We start from the raw sequence: 19,338 nt of genomic DNA, 5'->3' as shown, positions 1-19,338 counted from the left end.
AAGGACAAAGTTTCCCGCACAGAATATTTGAAACATTAACCAAACAATTTGTTTCTTTTGTAAAAGACTTTTAAATATAAGAATAACAAATAAAACTTCATTTTTTGCACCATAAAGACATTAGTTTTTGAAACTTATACGTCAAAAAAAAGGAGTTTTTGGTTAGAGAATATAATGCAGACATAGTAATATTTCAGAAATAAAAGGACATCAAGAAAGAAATTAAAAACAATTTGAACAAGTAACTGATGTCTACGCCCCTATCCCTAATAATTGAAACTTTAAAATCTTGTTTTAAGTAATTATAATCATTTTATATTTTCAGAGATGTATTTTTCCTTGACACAAGACCATCAAATGGCCAAAAACTTGCTCGGGACTACGATTTTGCTGTCTGGAAAGTTTTTTGGTCTAGTGCAAAAGGAATAAAGAAATAAATAGGTCATTAAATTTATTCCATAATTTTATCTTTTCGGAATATCGATGTTATAAATGTATTAATGGGAAAAACAGAAAACGTGTTTTTTTTATTTTTACTTAGTCTGTATATTCTTGAAAATTTGTGACAGATCATATAATAGACACCGGCATTTTCTAATATTATGCGCTTAACACAACATTATTGGGTTGGGCAAAAAAATAATTTATTTTTAATTGATGAAAAATAGACTTTTTATGCTGTTTATGTCTTTTTGCTAACGTTATTGAACTTTTATATGAAAATATACAATAATATAATGCAAAAATAAGTATACAAACTTGTTATTTTATTGTAACCGGTTGAAGAAATCACTAGCTAGCTCTAATCCTATGATTTTCAGAATAAAATGTTGTTTAGTAAACCTTTGCTTATGTCAAGGCAAATCGTCCAACTGCCAAAATATCAACAATTATGGAATCCTGCAAGGCTTAGCCATTCTCTACCGGCTTCTCATATTAAGGTATTAATAGGAACAGGGTAACAGAAATGAATCTATGTATTCTGTTTGCCATATTTTTATAGCTTGCTCTTATCAGGAGAAAAAAAAGGTTGTAGATTACCTCGTCAATTACCCTTTACGGGTGAGGCTGCTATTGATGACAACTTAAACGTAAGGTCTAACTACTATGGATAACTAAGTTGAGACTTTCTGTTGTTGTTGTTGTAGCCATGATTCTCTGAAGTTAGGACTCAGATGCACACGGAGACTGGAAGTGAGAATCCTTTGGCCAATCTTAGACTGGTAAGCTTCGCGCTCAGCTGATTGTATTCTATGTTACATTACAAGCTGACCCGCAATTCTCGTGGAAGCTACTCAATTATTACATCACCCTGGCCTAGAGTTTTGGCAGGTGTTCCATATTAAGCCACCCTAATTAATAGCACTCTCATACGAGGAGCATGGATGAGGGAAAGCATGGTTAGAGCTGCTTGCTTAGTAGAATCCTAACTTCCTACAAATCTCCCCCCTTACAACCCTAGGGCATCTTAGGGAAGGTTGCGTGATCATAATCTGACAAATTGCGACAGCATTTGTCAACCGAGTTCAAAGTCTATGTGGGGACTTGAACTCGGTTTCTCCCAACCACAGCGTAGTGCGCTAACCACTACACTATGGGACACTATGAGACTTTCTCTCCTTTTCTGACGTCCAAACATACGGCCGGGTTAACAGGTTAACAGGTTAAGTTACTAGTAACACACATCATGTCAGACAACTAACTCTGATTGTACGATCGACCTTTGTCTGGAAGTACTAAAAAGTGCATGGTACTTAGTTACGCCTGTGTTAGGCCAAGGTACACACTAGTTTCGTTAATAAAAAGCTATGCATAGGCGAATCGTAGCGCTGCAGAAAATGTACAATGCCGCAATCTCAACAAATCCAAGTCTATAAGAAACAATTAAGAGATATATTTGTTGCTCTAATTTAAGCATTATTACCTTTTTTTTTCCACAAACGGCCTTATTCTTAATGAAATAAATATTTTCTGAAATAAAAATAAAATTTTATTAAGTAAAAGTAGCATTTTTTATGGGCCTGAATAGTACAAACTTTAAACGGTAAAATTAAAACATTTTCAATGGAAATTTAAATTGAAATTATTTTTTCCAATGAAAGAAAAGAGAATAATAAACCTATATTTGAAATTTTTAATTCAAATAAATAACTCTAAACTAGCATAAATTAGTATAAAAAAAAATTCTTTTCAAATTTTATAAGAATGACGACATTTTAATCTTCTTTTTATAAACATATGTTCCGCATAAAAAAATGTCAAAATAATTTTCTGAAATTTATTTTCAAGTTATACTTTTAGGCAACCCTGTTAATTTATCAGAAATATAATTTTTAATACACTACACCACTGTAACATTAACGTTAAAATCAATTTATTTTTTAATTTTTTTTATAAAAAATACCATGTGACTACTCTGTCAAACATGTCAGCTGTTTCTAACACACACACACACACACACACACACGCCAACAGTTTCATGCAACGTGTACGGGCTGTAAGAAGTAAAGAAATACTAGTTTTGCTTTGTTCAAACGAAACGGCTGTGGGTATTCCCCCCTACTGGAATAATAATATAATATATACGTTGCGCCTCTCTGATAGTAGCCCGATCTATTCATTGATTGTGTTAAAATAGCCAATTAAAATCTCAAAACATTCCAATGTTCGTATGTAATATTGATAACAAAATGCATGATTCCTTTTATTGCAGGTGAACAAATGGAATCGTGCTGTGACTGAAGCTGAAAAGTTGGTTGGTTATCCGACCTCTTACATGTCCCTGAGATCCCTAATGAATGATGATCTTACCAATATGGCTGTGCATTTTAGAAAATTGATAGGTAAAATATCATATATAGATAGCATTTTAGATATGATTATTTAGTAAGTATTCTATTATATCTATAGACACAAACCAATTTTAATATCAGATGTCTATTACATTAGTAGGTAAGTTTTCAAGATGCATGTATTATTGAAAACTATACCTATACCTTGCTTATGTATGATATTAACCGTTTAATTTCAATAACAGGAGATTAAATTGCAATCATTTTATTAGGATCTGATCATCCAGTATTGAAAACAGCCAAGAGATTGCTTTATCATGGAAAGAATAACATGCAGGTATTGTGTTTAAATTACTTTTCAGTAGCTCATCTATTCTATGGCTATTTTGTGTCCATACATCCGTCCGGCTGTCTGTTTGTTTGAGGAACTTTCAATAGCTCTAGTAAATACTTGTAACTTCTTTTTTACTAAGTACATTGCTATCCCTGCATATCAAAATATCCCTATTTCTAGTATACAATTACACACAACTGTATAGTTTAATACAAACAAATACTCGATTTTTGTAGAATATAAAGTTATTCACTTATTTTCTAAACATGTCATAAGATTTAAACTAATGAAAGCTCATTTTATGCACTCCTTGTGGACATAATTTTCTTTGTTTGATAAAATGTTCCTTATTCCCTATTTTTACTTAAATTAAAATGTTATTCACAAAAAATCTCAAAATGGGCGTTTTCAAATATTTATGAGTATAGCCTAAATATTAAGGTGCGTGGTATGCTGATTCTATTGATGTGTCGCGCCGCGGGGTCTTTGTCTACTGAAGATATCGATCCGAATACAGGTATAGTAATATTAATAGTATTTGATAAAGTAAATGTACTTTGATTACAAATGGCCGCAGTAATAAAAATAAGATTTTTGGTTATTTTTAATTTCATTATGATTATATTCTTAGGTGTTCTGAATGATCAGAGAAAGTTGTCTGAAATAGTTGAGATGATCCACTCGGCTCAGAGTATTCATCAGGAATTGTGTTTATATGATGATAAGCTATCTGTCTGTGATATCGTTAATAGCTGGGCTGATATGGTTCTCATTTACAGAAAAGCTACCTATTAGTCTATTATTTAAAAATCGTGGTTAGACATGTAACAAGAATTAGGCTCACGGGAACTTTTTATTAATCACAGATAAGATTACTAGAAAAAGGTCATATAATGAATTGGTTGGTTGGTTAGTTGTATTGCTAGAGGGCATGCGGCAATTGAACCATTAACGTCCTATCGTAGAACTTTAACAATATTACTGGAATATTAGATAATTTGGTTTTAGAAATTGTCTTATCCGGCTCACCTTTTTATAGTTGAAAATATAAGCATAACAAATTTTAGTCTGTTGTAAATGTACCTGTCAATATTGCCAAGGAATCCGACCCCGAGGTAATAATTTTTTTATAGAAGCGCAGCTTCTCTTATGATTGTGATGTTTTGCTATTTGTCTTTCTGATTATATTACAGAGGAGGCAGTGATGACTTGTTGGGGAATTTCGATTTTAGATTAATGAGCATTTATTTTCCGTCTGTCCGTTTGTTTAGCAATTATGAATTGTTTTGTTCTTATTTTAAATACTACCGGCTTCGCCCCTAGCCTCTATGGGCTTTGCCCCAAGAGATGGTAAAAAAAGTGTAAGGTGAAATTTGTAAAAAAAAATATTCCTCAAAGGAAATCCTCCACAAAGGAAATCTTCTACAAACCAAGGATATTTCTTACAAAAAAAAAAAAAAAAAAAATGGGGGGGATTTTTTTTTTATTTTTTGGGGGGTTGGGGGTGTCCCACCCCCTAAGAAAATAGCTTAAAACCACCACAGGACCAATATGTATATACCCTGAAGAGTATAATCCAATCGGTTCAGTGGTTACCGAGATCTTAAGGGACAGACAGACGGACAGACATCAATCTACTTTGTATTATAGATGTATTATTTACTAGATTGAAGATTATAGTATGATTAATGTTTGAATAGATTTATTACCCTAGATGGCCAATCAAAGACAACTATTTGTGCAACTTATATAGGAATTTCTTGCAGACTAAGTTTTCTACATATGTTTAGTCTAATATGATTCAATCATATTCATAACTGAAAAAATTACGGCTTTTTCGTTCCAAAAGATGTACACTTTCAAACCAATAATGTGGTCCGATTCTTTTCACACTGTGTTCCTATTGGTATATTTAGGAGATTTATCATCTAGACTTTCCTATATTCATTAATGTATGTTTCAGGCTAATTTTATGTTGCAATTTAATTTGAACTCTCTTGATAATTAACTTGTGTTTCTAATTAAAAATCTTGCATTTTCTTTTTTATGGAGGGGGGGGGGGATCTTAGACAATTTGTTCTTAATTTTAAAAGCGACGCTTTTTTACAATTAGGGTCGACCAGTGCCTCCTTAAAGGATAGTTTTGACCATTATATTATGTTAGAATCGTCCTTTCGGTTTTAAACTTTGCATAATGATTCCTGTAACTCTTAGGAATGCCTGAACACATTAATTTGTTTTCTGGTGTGATAAGCTTCGCTTCATCTTGGGTGTTTTCATCCTTGTTTTGACTTAAATATTGTTTTAGTTAAGATCAGTATTGTATCAGCTCGAGTATGGAAACAAGATCTCTATTTTGTCAGGTAGATAATATAGTTAAAGAATAGGGGTATTGAGTAGCGACGTTCCCGTATTATCACTTATTGTTACATTATTTATGTAACCAGCGGATTCGCCACTTATAAGTGAGGGTGATGGGTTTGAATTTGACAACCAAATTTATTATAGGTATTAGTTTTAAAAAGAAAAAGTAAAAAAAATTATCGGGTGTTTTTTGGGGGAAAGGTTATTTTTTCTAGTGCCTATTTATCTTAGGAGGGTGGTGGTACCCTCCCCCCTAAAAGTTTGAACCACATTGGTTCAGCGGTTAGCTAGATCCTACGGTGCACTGCTTACAGAGATCATTTTTGTTATAAGGATATAGCCTAATTTTTTTTATTAGGTCTGCGAATTTAACATATTTGTTTAAAAATAATATGTCTTTATTATTAGGAGATTATTTGTTGGCCAACGCTTGTACTGGATTAGCTGCCTTTAGAATTCCAAAGATCGTTGAACTTATTTCTCAGGTTTTCAATCCTTTATTGTTATTGGTAGCAAAGCTATTTTATTAGTCTCAACTAACAGTTAATGTCTGTTTTGATATTTTGACGTCATAATATGTTTTTAAAACTTTTTTTTGAACGTACTAAAATTTCAGTGTGGCTCCGAAACTGATTGATTAGAACTGGTTATCAGCAATACTAAAAAAAAACTGATGTTTAGCATTGTATTAGAGAAAATATTCCACGAATGTTAAAATAAAAGTTACAATTTCCCGCGCCTACGGCCCAAAGGATCTAACAAAACTAAATAATTCCAATTCCGATACCATATCATACTATGAGTAAAAAAAATATACTATATATACTATATGGATTTTAAAAATATACTATAAAAATACTATACTTTTTTGTTTTTGAGTGGCCGCCCTGTATTTTAATATCCATAGAGGGTTGTCTATTATACGATGCGATAAATAAGTATTTTGTTTTGATGAAGATTTTATTTCTAGGCTATCATTGAGTTTACCCAGGCTGAGTTTCTGGGGAAGCAGGATAACCAGGGCAGAGTTCTTCCAACATTAGAAACTATTGACCAGGTATGTCTTTTTAACTATAAGTCAATGGAACTCGACTAAAAAAAATAAGAGCACAGTTAGTGTAAAGTGAAAATATAAGGAAAATTTCATGGAAATTTTTTTTGCCTAATTTGACGTGAAAATGCTAGTATAAATTCGGCGAGAATCGCGGTTTTTAGTTGAGTTCCTATGACTTTCAGTTTTGTTTAAAACAAATGTCACATCTGCCCTTCCTTCCTTTGTGTTTACTATATCTAAACCTTATACCTAGTCTAAGTCTTATTTTATTTTTATTAAGTTACTAGGTATCTGATTTCATGCTCTTTTTTTCTAAATAACCATAATTTATCTTTATGTATCTAACAATTTTCCAGGCAAGCTGGGAAGAAAGATGGAAACTGAGTTCTGGAAGTTTGCTAGGTAGGTTTTTTAACACAAATGTAGGGCTGGATGAATACCTTAAAGTGTTTATTTTGGGGAAGTATTGTTTTATGACAAAATATCCTTTAAATAATATTAAAGCCTTGCAATTTTAGACAACTTTTTCAACAACCCTCCTATCCACCAACTTTTTATTTCAATATTTTCGAGGTAAAAACGACAGAGTTTTGCAGATGTTTCTTACTAATAATTTTGGTACTACTAGTGGCTTCGTCATTGCATCTAAAAGACTCTTAATTCGATTGGAGAAGGAAAATAGCCTAAAACCATCACGAAACTTTAATTTAGAAATAAGTTAACATTAAACCATTTTAGGAACTATATAAAGGTTTCGATTTATTTTAAACTCCCTATGTTAGGTAGTTAGCAATATCTAAAACCTTACTACATAATGCAGCAGGATATATTTATTTTGTTTTATTGATGCTAGGTGCTGGGTGTGAAAGTGCAATGTTGTTAGCCCAGCAGTCCGAAGACCTACAAAAGGCCGCTAAGTAAGTTAAAAATTTTATTATCCTCGGCTGAAATTTTTAAAAATTTTTTTCCCCTCCTAGTTTTTTCTAGCAAGGAAGGGGATAAAATGAAAAAATATTTTCAGAACTCTTTATTTTATTCATATTATGCCCCCTTCCACATATTTTTTAGTTTTTTTTTTACCAAAGAGGGGAGAAAAATAGAAAAAATGCTTTCAGTCCTCTTAATTTTTTCCCCTTCAACCACATATTTTTTTTATTTTCTTACCTACCCCCCCCCCCCCCTCAGCCGGGTCAAATTTGCAGAATATACACCCCTTAATTTCCCAAGTGGTTGGAAGGGTTCCACTTTGTGTAACCAAACCTAAAAAGAATGAACTTGACAAAATAAGCACATTAATATTTACTGTCCCATCCCCCAAGAAAATAGTTATAAACCTTCCCGGGACCTATGAGAAGCTACCCTGTTAAGGCAGGGGTGTATATTCTGCATGGGATCCCCGGCTCAGGGGGGGGGGGGGGGAAATAAAAAATAAGTGATTGGAGGGGAAAAAAATGTAAAAATTAAGAAAACTGAAAACATTTTTTCCACTTCGCCCCCCTCCTTGGTTAAAAAAAACTAAAAAAATGTGTTGTAGGAGGGATAAAATAAATAAAATATAGAGTTCTTTAAATATTTTTCTATTTTCCCCCAACTTTTTAAGAAAAATCTAGGGGGGAAAAAAAATAAAAAATTTTGTAGCAGGGGAAAAAAAATAAATCTTGTGCAGAATATACACCCCTGTGTTAAGGAGAACCCGATCGGTTCATGCAGCGGTTAGCGAGATCCTTTGGTACAGGCACACAGACAAACATCCTGTAACTTTAGTATAAGGATGTATTGGAAGTTGATTTAAGAAGTTGAAGTGCGAAGAAAAGGAGCAGGAAGTGCTCTGCCGACGTTAACCACCATTTTTTGCATTTTTCCAAAAACTTAATATCCTTTAGGAAACTTGGACAACATACAGCCTTGGCCATTCAAGCATATGATGAGGCGAGAATGTTCTCTAATGATGTTACTATTGGTAATTTTTTCAACTTTTGAAATGTTATCATAAGCTATTAGCTTTGATAGTTGCGCAGTATTTTATATTTTCCAAAAAAAAAGCTTATGACACATATACAGTAATTTATTTAACTCTAACCTTTCATCATTAGCATTGTCTTTTTCTTAAAAACTATGTGTATGGTTCATATACGTAAAATTCCAATATGTTCCTTTGGATTGATTCAATGAATATATTTGAAATTTTACAGGATCTGTAGCCCAGTTTTCTTTGGCCTCTGCTCCCGTTATCTTCCATTTGCAGGAAGATTCGGCCCTTCTGGATTATCTTCAGCAATTCTCTAGTGATCTGCTGCAAGTAAGTATTAATAGAAGTAGGATAACTGCCATAGTTAAATAAAAGTGGAACTACTGTCATGATTGTTAAATAGAAGTGGGACAACTGCCATTTGTTAAATTGAAGTAGGACAACTGGTATCTTTGTTAAATAGAATTAGGACAACTGCCATATCATCTGTGGAAAAACACAGGGATAACACTTGATATCATACGTTGATTTAACGACATATGCGATCAAATCATTGCTTAGACTTTAATAACATCCTGTTTCTTAAATTTTAAAAGTGTAGTCACTCTATATTTGTCAATGTTCGTTATACGTCTGATTAGTTGAGCTTCACTGTTATTCATATAATCAATTTTCATCCTTGTGAAATAGATACTTTATTTCCATCAGGTTGACTATAAGAGAGTGTTTGACGCTGTGTTGTCAGGAAATGGAATTGAGAAAACCAAGGAGCTCTGCAACGTCCATACTCATGAGAGCTTGGAATACCTCAGGTATACACTAAGGTGGGGGGTGGGGTTAATGCAACCATCTCGTAATCAATGTATAAATGGCACTTAAAATTCGAATTTCGATCTGAAATTTTGCATGAGTAATTCTGGGTAGGTCTATTTTCCCTAAATCGAACAAAAAGTTGAAAAAGTAACGACTAATGGCTCAGCCGTTTTTTGGCTATTTTTAGAGCAAATCTGTCATAAATTACGCAGGGTTTCGGATCCGCATTGATTTTATGCGGATCCGGATCAGGATCCTCAAAATTTGGTCAGTGCGGATCCGGATCCGGATCTTTGACAATAAAAATAAAATCACCAAATTTTTCAAAAAAATTTTATTCTTTAATTCGAAGTCAAAAATACTTTTAATTTTCAAGTCTGAACCTAAACATTAAAGATTGGCTCTCATCAAGAGAATGTCTGAGATTTTATATAAATTTAGGTAGATTTTTCCATTTTTTCCGCATTTTTTGGAGTCTAAGGATCCGGATCCGCATTTTTTTGCGGATCCGGATCCGGATCCTTGGACTCAAAAATATGCGGATCCTTGCGGATCCGGATCCAGATCCGGATCCGAAACCCTAAAATTACGTATGAATCAACTTTTTGAAACATATTTTTGCTTAAAACCATGTGAAATGATACAAAAAAAAACAATTTTTAGATTTTTAGTACCAGCAACTACCGGCTAGAACCGTTTGAAAACGTTTTGGAGCAGCAAAGAATATTATGTGGAGATAGGTTTCGTGATGATTTGCCTTGAAAATAACCAAAAAAATGGCTAAACGGCTGAGCCGCCAGCTGTTAGCCGTTACTTTTCCAACTTTTTGTTCGATTTAGGGAAAATAGGCCTACCAAGGATTACTCATGCAAAATTTCAGATCGAAATTCGAATTCTAAGTGCCATTTATACATTGATTACGAGATGGTTGCATTACCCCCCCCCCCCCCCCCCCCCCTTTGTAGAAAAGGAGGGATTGAACAAGCAACAGGTCTAAGGTATAGATGCAATATAGATAACTACCTCCACCCCTTTCCAATGACTATTTTCGTATGCTAGCAAATAGTTTTCTGATACTTGTCTATGTTAATATTCCCGACACCGTTGGTTGATTTTTAAAGGACAAAGACCCAATTGAGAGTCGGCTCTAAGTCATTGGGATAGGGAAATACAGTTATTTAACCCTTTCCCCTCTAGTGTTTTACTCTTATGAACAAGCCACTCGAAGTGTTTTTACCATTTATTGATATATGTGAAATCTAAAGTCATATAGGATTTTTCAATGGCCCAATCATTTTTCTGTGTTTCCAAATGTCCCATATGTATGTATAATAAGAACTTGTTTTATGGCATTTTTCCAACAAGTGCATTTCTGTGTTTGTATCAATAATGTTTATAACTGTTAATTCGATAGAATAATACATTACTTAGTTATCTTATGAAAAAAAACATATAGTTGTTGTTTAATTATTAATCCCTTGTAAAGATATATTAAACTTGTTTTTATTTCAGAAAGTTCCCCGACAACGATGGGAGACAAGCATTTGAAAATTTACTTCTAGCCTTACTGTGATTCAATACTTCGTGGATTTCTTACTATTTACACGATAGATTTATTTTAGTGTGATTTATTACGCATTAATATAGTGGAAAACTTAAGGAGATTATCACAGTATTAAATTATGCAATAAAATAAACAGTATGGAGCCTTATAATTTGTATTTTGTACTCGGTAGGTTTTTCACCAATATAAATATAAACGGGTCAACTAAAAGCTTTAAAACAGACTTTAGGTGGGGAAACGCTTTCTTCCTTTACAAGTTTTTATTTTGGAAGGGAGGTGACATTGGACTATAAACTACACAAGCACCCAAAGTTTTTTTTGTAAACATGCTCTCTCATTTGGTGGCTTAAAAACTTTAGGTACCTATATTGTATCTTGATTGGTTGCTTCCAACTAGAAACTTTCCAAGGAATATTTTTATATTTAAAAGGTAAATTTTGTTTATCATCATTGGGGCTGTATATTTATTAATCTTCCATTGTCTTATCCCTTAAGATCTGTGTTATTATTATAGACTTAGAACATGAAAGAAATACCTAATTCTTCAACAATAATTTAGGGACCATACTGAATTTAAGGCCTATTATTTTATCACATAAAATTTAGTATTTATTTAGTATGTAAGTTATTTTATTATTTTGGTGTCAGATCTGCACAACTATTGATAGAATTGTTATTGTTGTAGAAATTTTGTAGCTAATCAGTATTAGAATTAATATTATGCTCAATATTGATCACTAAACTTATGTATAATACAAACGTTTAGTGTTAAATATTGATCATTTCTCACTAGTGATGGAAATTTTAAAGTCTTCCATACTAAAAGGAATCTCTATATTTTGAAATGTTCTTTATTTTAATTGTTTGTTTATAGAGCAGCTACTCTAAGCTAAAGTTAATGTCATTGTCCGCACATTTATTAAAAGTTAAAAGTACATATTCTAAGCAGTTGAAAACATGACATCGTATTTATAACAATTTACTGTTATTTTTTCATAAATTGTTGATATGCTATTTTTGGACAAAATTGCTTTTTAGTACTTAGGTTTTTAAGAAATTCTATGTAAATTATCTAAATACATAATGTACAGTGGTTGTGGTATTAAAAATAAGTTTTAGTGTAACCAAATATCATAGACGTCCAAGGGGGGGGGGGGGGTAAAGTGGGGATTACCCCCATCCCCAACCATTTAGGAGGGGGTATTTACCCCACCAAAAAAAAAAAAAATCTCTAACAAAAAAAATTTTTGCGCGCATTTTTAATACTAAATATTTAATAAAGTTTAAATTACCCCCCCCAAAAATTTTTACCCAGAGGCTAAATTTTTTTTTTGGGGGGGGGGTAAACAAAATTTACCCCTGCCAATAGATTTCACCCCAAGGGTAAGAAATTTTTTTTGGGGGGGGGTAAAAAAATTTGCGGTCGCGCCATTTTACCCCCCAAAAAACGAATTACCCCCTCCTTAAAAAATTTTACCCCCCCCCCCCAAAAAAAAAAAAAGCTTGGACGCCCCTGCCTAGTATTATTGTTATAAACGAAGTGAAAGGGCACTTAAAGAGAAAGCATTTTGTCTTCAAAATTTTCTAAACACACCAAGTTTAGTAGGTATACTATTTTTTAAAAAATAAATAAATATTGTTTTAATAATTATTATTAGGTGCCCTATCCCTTCTAAAAATATTAAATATTTTTTAACACTATGTATTTTTGTTGAAATTAAAACAATTTATGTTAATTTTTAATGTACTTAAATATTTTATTAATGTTATCTATATGAGATTACTATTTTTATACAATGCTCAATTGATGGAATCGCATAAAGGCCTATTTATCGTATTTACCAGATATTTATACCTAATCATTATATGATTCTCTTTAATATTTTTATACGCTGTTGAAAAAAAATACTCGAAATTTTATTTTTCAGACCAAAAATGATATTAAAATATAGATTATAAGGCATTTTTACTGAAGACCCTATATAACACAAAAACAAAAGCTTTAAAATGAGCTTTTGTAAATATTCTTTCTGTGCGTTGTTCACTCTTGGCATTTTTCTACTAGGTAAGTTATTTTTTATGCTTTTTAAAAGCGAAGCTTTTTCTATAATTATGGTCGGTCCGTCCGTCCGTCCTGTATCAAGCAGTTTTTCAACAAATTTACATACATTTTTGGTTCGACTCTTATAATTTATATTCTGATTATTCAGTTTTTACACTATACAAATGTTAATGTCCGTTTGTCCTACCTTTTCAGTGCTTCGCTTTTATGGATGTTGTCATCCTTGTTTTGGAAAAATAACATGTAGTTTTTACTTTTTCCAACAATTAAATTTTAAGGCCCTAATTCTGTTCCCTTGTGTCAGCCGATTTTTGCGTAACTAGTCCCTTTTTAATTTGATTTTACTTATTTTTTCGACTTAAATCATTTTAGAATGATCTGCCATAGTAGTAGGATTTATGTTTGTCCGTCTAATGAAATTTTTCTTCGCCCTATTTCTTTAGATTTCCAATATTTTTAGCTTTATTCAGAATAGTTAATTATTGCATCGTGTTATAGACAGAGTTCCTCGGAGCTAAAAATCTAGTTATATTCTTTTAATTTTTATTTTATTTTTCGTGGAAAATTGTCTGCAATACGATGCTATACATGATTTTTTTGAATTTGGAGATATTTTATAAGGATATTGAAATATAGATTTTCTTATACGCAATAGTGAATCCCCTCTAAAAAAATATTGATATTCAGTTTGTTGTTATAAGTGATTTTTCATTTAATTTGTAAATATTTGTTTATGTTTTGAGTTCCTATTAATCACCACTATCTTTTTATTTTTAGTATTTATGCTGGAGAGGCGTGAGTTTGATCCTGGCGGAACTACTTCTGGTCACAGGATCAAGTCCTCGCCCTTTTCTGTGATATACCAGGCTCTGGTCGGTAATCCGAGCTATTTACATTTCCAACAAGATATTAACAAGGTAAGCAATAGATTTATATATAGTATAGATGTTTGTACAGATAACTACCTTTTTCGTCTGCTAGCAAATTGTTTTCTGCTACTTGTTTGACACTATTGGTTGATTTTCAAAGACCCAATTGAGAGTAAGGGGGGATAATACTATTTTAAAAATTCGCCAGGGTTATGGTACCTAAAAGAAAAACAATTTTCCGACTTTAAAAAAAGTTGACTATTTATAAACAAGAAACATATTTATTATTTTTAGGAAAGCCCAAAGATGAAGTCTTGTTTGTTTCATTCTTGTTTTGATATTAACCAATGTAACCTCCACCATAGAAATATTAAAGGTAAGTTAAGTGTCTATCCATTTGTTTATTAATCCATCAGTCTATCTTATTTATATTTGTTTTGATATTAACCAATGTAAACTCCACCATGTAAATATGTCCATCCATTTGTTTGTATGTTCTTCTGTTAATTAATCTATTGTCTATTTATGTATTGTATAAATATATAAATATATATCTATTTTCAGTGCATATATATCCAATGGCCAAATATTATACTGAATCTACTGTTCTTGAAATTTCGGCAGAATACCTTCAAATTTTAGAAGCTATTGCCTCTAGGTAAAAATTATTAATCTTGAAATATTTATATTTTCAATTGTAAATAAATGAATTAAATGTCTTTAAAAGGCATAGTTTTGCCGGATTTTAAATCTTATTTTAATTTTAAAACCAAACGACTTCTAGTAAAACCGTAACTTTCAAAGATTTTTTCATTAAGTACCTACTTAATATTCGAATATTTCCTAAAAGTATTTTTTTATGTTTCAGTGAAATGTATACATCAAATCCTGATGAAGCTTGTTTGTTTATTCCAAGCGTGGATACTCTTAACTTTAAACATCACAGGAACATACATACATTTTTTTTTATATTAGCGGACCTACTCAATATCACACTGTGTTTGTCCGTCAGTCTGTTACGCTACGGATGAAATGGGAGTTACTATGATAGAGATGGCTTTATATTTTTTTGAAGATACCCCTTAACAAAGACCATCCAGTATATTTTGGTCCCTTGGTCTTGTTCTAATATACATTGAAATTCTATAAGGAAAGTGTTAACTCAGCTGTTACCACAGATAGACGTCTGTTTTTTTGATCATCTCTAAATTGATTTGCTAAATAAACTATACAGTGTAAAATGTAATACTAGCTAAAAGTTTTAGGAAACTCAAATTAAATATTAATTAAACTGTGTGTGTTTCCTTATATGTTTCTTAAAAACAGTAGAAATATAGATTTAGGTACATAAAAATATGAGATAAAAAACATATTTTTATTAGTTGAAGGTTATCAAGGTATAATACAAATTAGAATGATGTCTGTCCGTCTGTCTGTCTGTCCGTCCGTCCCTTAAGATCTCGGTAACCACTGAACCGATTGGATTCTACTCTTCAGGGAATATACATACTGGTCCTGTGGTGGTTTTAGGCTAATTTCTTGGGCGGTGGGACACCCCCAATAACAAAAAATACCCCCCTAATTTTTTCATTTTTTTTTGCATATTTTTGCGAATTCGCCATTTATTCGCGAAAATTGGCGACTCATTTGCAATTTTTTTTCAGCTGGGATTATCGATTCATTCGCAATTTTTTCTGCTGGGTTGGTAGGAGAAGATTTAATGATTCGCATACTCACATCATTTTTTTAAAATTTCCTCTTTGGGCAAAGCCCCTAGAGGCTAGGGGCGAAGCCGCTAGTTTCAAAACATAAAATTCAAACCTAGACTCTAGGGGAGGGTGGTGGAGGCTTGGTAAATAGCTTAAAACCAAACATCGATATTTACAAAGTTCCCCTAAGAATTACAACACATTTGAAACAGCGATTTTTAAATTTCAGACAACAAAAATCCTTACTACTTTATATAAAGGGATTTACTTTTCTAAGAAAACATACAGTATATTGTATGAAGTATGAAACATGGGGTTGGAGGGGAGTGGGGGGGGGGGGTGTTGATAATGGAATTGAGATAGATAGTTAAAACTTAAACTTTCATAATAGTTTTGATAATTATGTGATTAATTTCACTAACATTTGTTTAGTTACTTCACACTTTATAATAATTTTAGAATTAGATAGGTACCTAATAGGTGTATTGTTACAGATTTATAATCTTCTAAGGATTAGGTATATTCTTATAAAAAGTAGAAATTTTTTTTCTGTCTGTATTGGGGTGGGTTTAGGTTACTTTTTGCCTGATGTGGTAGGTGGCATAGATGCTAGTCATTCATCCTATAATCTAAAGTAGTAAGCATTTTTTGTCTGTAGCGAAGGATCTTGCAATACGATGTTTCTCCTTTACAGTAAAGCTTCTTAAAGGTCCCGGGATGTTTTAGGTTATTTAATTTTATAAAAAAAAGTCTTGGTATGGCTTTATGCTTTTTTCTGTCCTTCCATATACCTTCGAATAGAGAACCCATAGATGCTAGGTGCTCAGTCTCTAGTATAACATAAACTAGTAATATTTTTTTTTATGTGCCCTTTTAGATCTGGCTAACTACTGTACCGAATGAATTCTCTCCAAGCATTAACAACAGATAAAATGACGGACACAAACACTCATCAAGGTGCTTTGACTGTAATAAATAATACATAAAGTTATTATGTATATGGTAATACCACAAAAAGGGAAATGTTGAAATGGGCTCTGTGGTTTTGTCATTAATAAAATAAACTTTCATCTTAATTTTCATACATTCACAAACTATTGCAATATTAAAACAGGTAGTTTATGAATTAATATTATGCTCATTAGTAGCATGGTAGAACAGAACAATTGATATGAATTTCCTCTGGATCTATTTGAAGCATCGCTGTAATGGAGAACACTATCGATATAATGATGTTAATTTAGATTATTGTCAGTTTGACATTATTGAAACAACTGACGATTTTTTCGGGTTTTATTAACAATTTTCATGTATCGTTATGTAAATAAATGTCTTGTCTATACTTCTTTCCAATAAGGAAGGAACCTATGTAGTGAATATTTACACCTATTTTAAAGTCTTAAAACACACACTTTTACGGAATTATGCAAAAAAATCCCCCTCTTTTTCGCTACTTATTGACATGATTGTTCTAGTTTTTTTTGTTTGAAAAAATGAAGTATGTTTTGTCCATCAGAACTAGTTTATCCTCTCTTCTTCAGTCTTTACAATATTGGAATGGAGGAAAAAATCATCTTATATTTAATTTTTTAGAAGGTAGGTAACTTTTTTCTTCATTTTTATGCTTTTTATTTGAAATCGTTTTGAAAGCAAACTTTTCTACGTGTTAATCAATATATTATTACTTAAATGTTGCATTATATTTTTATGTACTCTGATAAGTAATACTCGCAGCTGGCTAGAATAACGATATTCCCCATTTACCCCTTCCTTCCTTCTGGATGAACGAACTTACCTGTAAATGAGGTCCATATAGGCAAGCTAAATTGACGACTAATTTTCCCCTGTCAATATATCCACGTATATCCAAATCCATTGATGTGTTCAATGGCTTAAATTGATTTAATAAATGGATAAAAAATCAAAATTGCAATGTTTTAAATAAGATCTTGGCACTTATTCCAATTGAGATTCATATTATATGTCTATAGGAGTCTTAGTTGTATTATTTTTAGCTTTTTTGAATGTTTCTGTGAACACTGTGCTTTACAGAATCTCTAAGTAGATCCACTCATTTTAAAAAATATATCTATAATAAAAATTTTATTTTAGATCCTGATAGTTTAAACGTAGGAAGTGCTATGATTGCTTCGCCTAATTTTAATACATTCAGTTATAGGTAAGGATTTTAGATTTAGAAGCGAAGCTGCTCTATAAGCATAATTTGTTTGTCTGTAGGTCATATACATTATACATTTAAGGTTATTGGTGACATTGAATAAAATACTAGACATTGTAAGTAGGTAATAAATGTGTGGTAGTTAAAAATTGAATTAAATCTTCTTTTAAATACTAAAATTTTAAGTGGAAGGTTGATTACCTCCCCTCCCCCCTTTCTCTCAAGTGCTCCTAGAGGCCTCTTGGGGGGGGGGGGGGGGATGTAGCCGCTAGTTCTAAAAAAATTGAAGGAATGTAACGTTTTATTTCTTTTTATTTCAAGATTGTTTTTCATGTTTCCTTTATTTTTATTTCCGTTTGGCATACCATTACCTTTTTTCATAAATAATATAATACCTACTTACTGATTTACTTAACTAATCATGTTTCAGGTCTAATTTTGACATATCAATACCGTTGTATGTGCCTAGTAGTAGAAATAATTTAATGGAATCAAATCCTGCCTTATCTAGTCAACTTAATTTTAATAAGGTAAGGTTTGTATTTACACAGGGATCTTAAGGGATAAGACAATGTATGTTAAATCGGTGAACATCCCCAATGATGATAAAAAATTACCATTTCTTAAAATTAAAGTTATTGGTTAGAAAGTTTAGATTTTACTAGTATATAAATGCATAGTTCCTAGACAGGTTTTAATTTTTTTTTGAGTGGGAGGTTGAGTGAATTTTGAAATGAGATAGGTAGGTATCATTCTAGATGAATATGACAAACAAAGGTCTAAAAATAAAATGAAATGCAAAGGGCCACAGTTCTTACTTAGTATAAACATGAAATAACCTAGAACAAGACCGTTATAAATCAATGCTTTATTGATAACTTTTGCCCTAAAAAAAGGTTCATCGCTTTGGAATATCTTATTTAGATTGATTGATTAGCCATAGTTTCTTAGGGTTTGGGCCTAAGTAGTCATGGAGTAGGCTGAGACACTTTTGTCTAGCCACTAGGGTTATCAAGCTCCACGTTCAAGCACATTATGACTTGACCCGCTGTCTCATGAGAGCTACTAATAGTTTATATATCTTATATCCAACCTCTTTATTATAAGGGGGTACTCAATTTTAGATAAAACCTGATGAAAAGAAAATCAAACTACTCGTATTCTCTGACAACGTGGACCAGCTGATTTTAGATGATTTAAAGTCCGGCTCCGCCACTGTTGTGTTTACCCGTCCTTGTTCACCCCCAAATCAGAATATATTTTGTTCTAAAGGAATTATATTGATTATTAGTGGTAAAAGCGCTGCTGTTATATATTTAATGCATGTCCATCATTTTTTATTACTTTTAAACTAGAATTGTTGTTGCGTTACTTATGGACAAAAATGCTCTAGATATATTTGATTAACTAGAAATATGTTCTTTTAATTCTTTTTAGTAAGTAAAAGTTTTGATGGGATGTACTTTGATATGTAGTTCCAAGTTTAGCCGCTAGTCGTCTCTAAATATAATTCAAAAAAATTACTAGACATTAAAAAAATTAAACAAAATTAAAAAGATTTTTTGTTGCTTTTTTATATTTTGCAGATGAAAAAGAAATACTATTATAAGCTATACATTAATTTAATCA

General features: G+C 31.9%; 2 protein-coding genes across 16 annotated transcripts; both read left to right on the top strand.

The window, feature by feature from the left end:
- Window positions 1-817: 817 nt before the first annotated feature.
- On the top strand, window positions 818-12,046 carry LOC145331622 (all trans-polyprenyl-diphosphate synthase PDSS2-like). 15 transcript variants are annotated; one of them, XR_013883821.1, is made up of 18 exons: window positions 818-941; window positions 2,714-2,843; window positions 3,065-3,129; window positions 3,568-3,643; window positions 3,758-3,828; window positions 4,194-4,241; window positions 5,435-5,489; window positions 5,899-5,975; window positions 6,461-6,547; window positions 6,901-6,946; window positions 7,398-7,461; window positions 8,428-8,504; window positions 8,737-8,843; window positions 9,222-9,325; window positions 10,839-11,025; window positions 11,469-11,582; window positions 11,684-11,752; window positions 11,929-12,024. XR_013883821.1 is itself a non-coding variant. In XM_080176389.1 (15 exons), the coding sequence occupies exons 1-15, from the start codon at window positions 828-830 to the stop codon at window positions 10,897-10,899; spliced, it is 1,182 nt and encodes a 393-aa protein (XP_080032515.1). In that variant the 5' UTR covers window positions 818-827; the 3' UTR covers window positions 10,900-12,046. The 15 variants fall into 15 exon arrangements, 1 of the variants encoding a protein (XP_080032515.1); XR_013883816.1 differs by having other exon boundaries at window positions 11,684-12,042; XR_013883817.1 differs by having other exon boundaries at window positions 10,839-11,044; window positions 11,684-12,042.
- Window positions 12,047-12,811: 765 nt separating this feature from the next.
- Window positions 12,812-19,318, top strand: LOC145331147 (exostosin-2-like). Its single transcript, XM_080175772.1, has 10 exons — window positions 12,812-12,955; window positions 13,730-13,869; window positions 14,116-14,197; window positions 14,386-14,479; window positions 14,690-14,767; window positions 17,047-17,126; window positions 17,643-17,709; window positions 18,140-18,239; window positions 18,834-19,002; window positions 19,296-19,318. Exons 1-10 carry the CDS (start codon window positions 12,898-12,900, stop codon window positions 19,316-19,318), a joined length of 891 nt encoding a protein of 296 aa, XP_080031898.1. The 5' UTR covers window positions 12,812-12,897.
- Window positions 19,319-19,338: the final 20 nt, after the last annotated feature.

This window comes from Acartia tonsa, chromosome 11, assembly GCF_053477335.1.
Source record: "Acartia tonsa isolate MP-2025a chromosome 11, ASM5347733v1, whole genome shotgun sequence".
Taxonomy (NCBI): Eukaryota; Metazoa; Arthropoda; class Copepoda; order Calanoida; family Acartiidae; genus Acartia; species Acartia tonsa.
The sequence above is the reverse complement of the archived record's forward strand: the minus strand, read 5'-3'. Positions and strand labels throughout refer to the sequence as shown.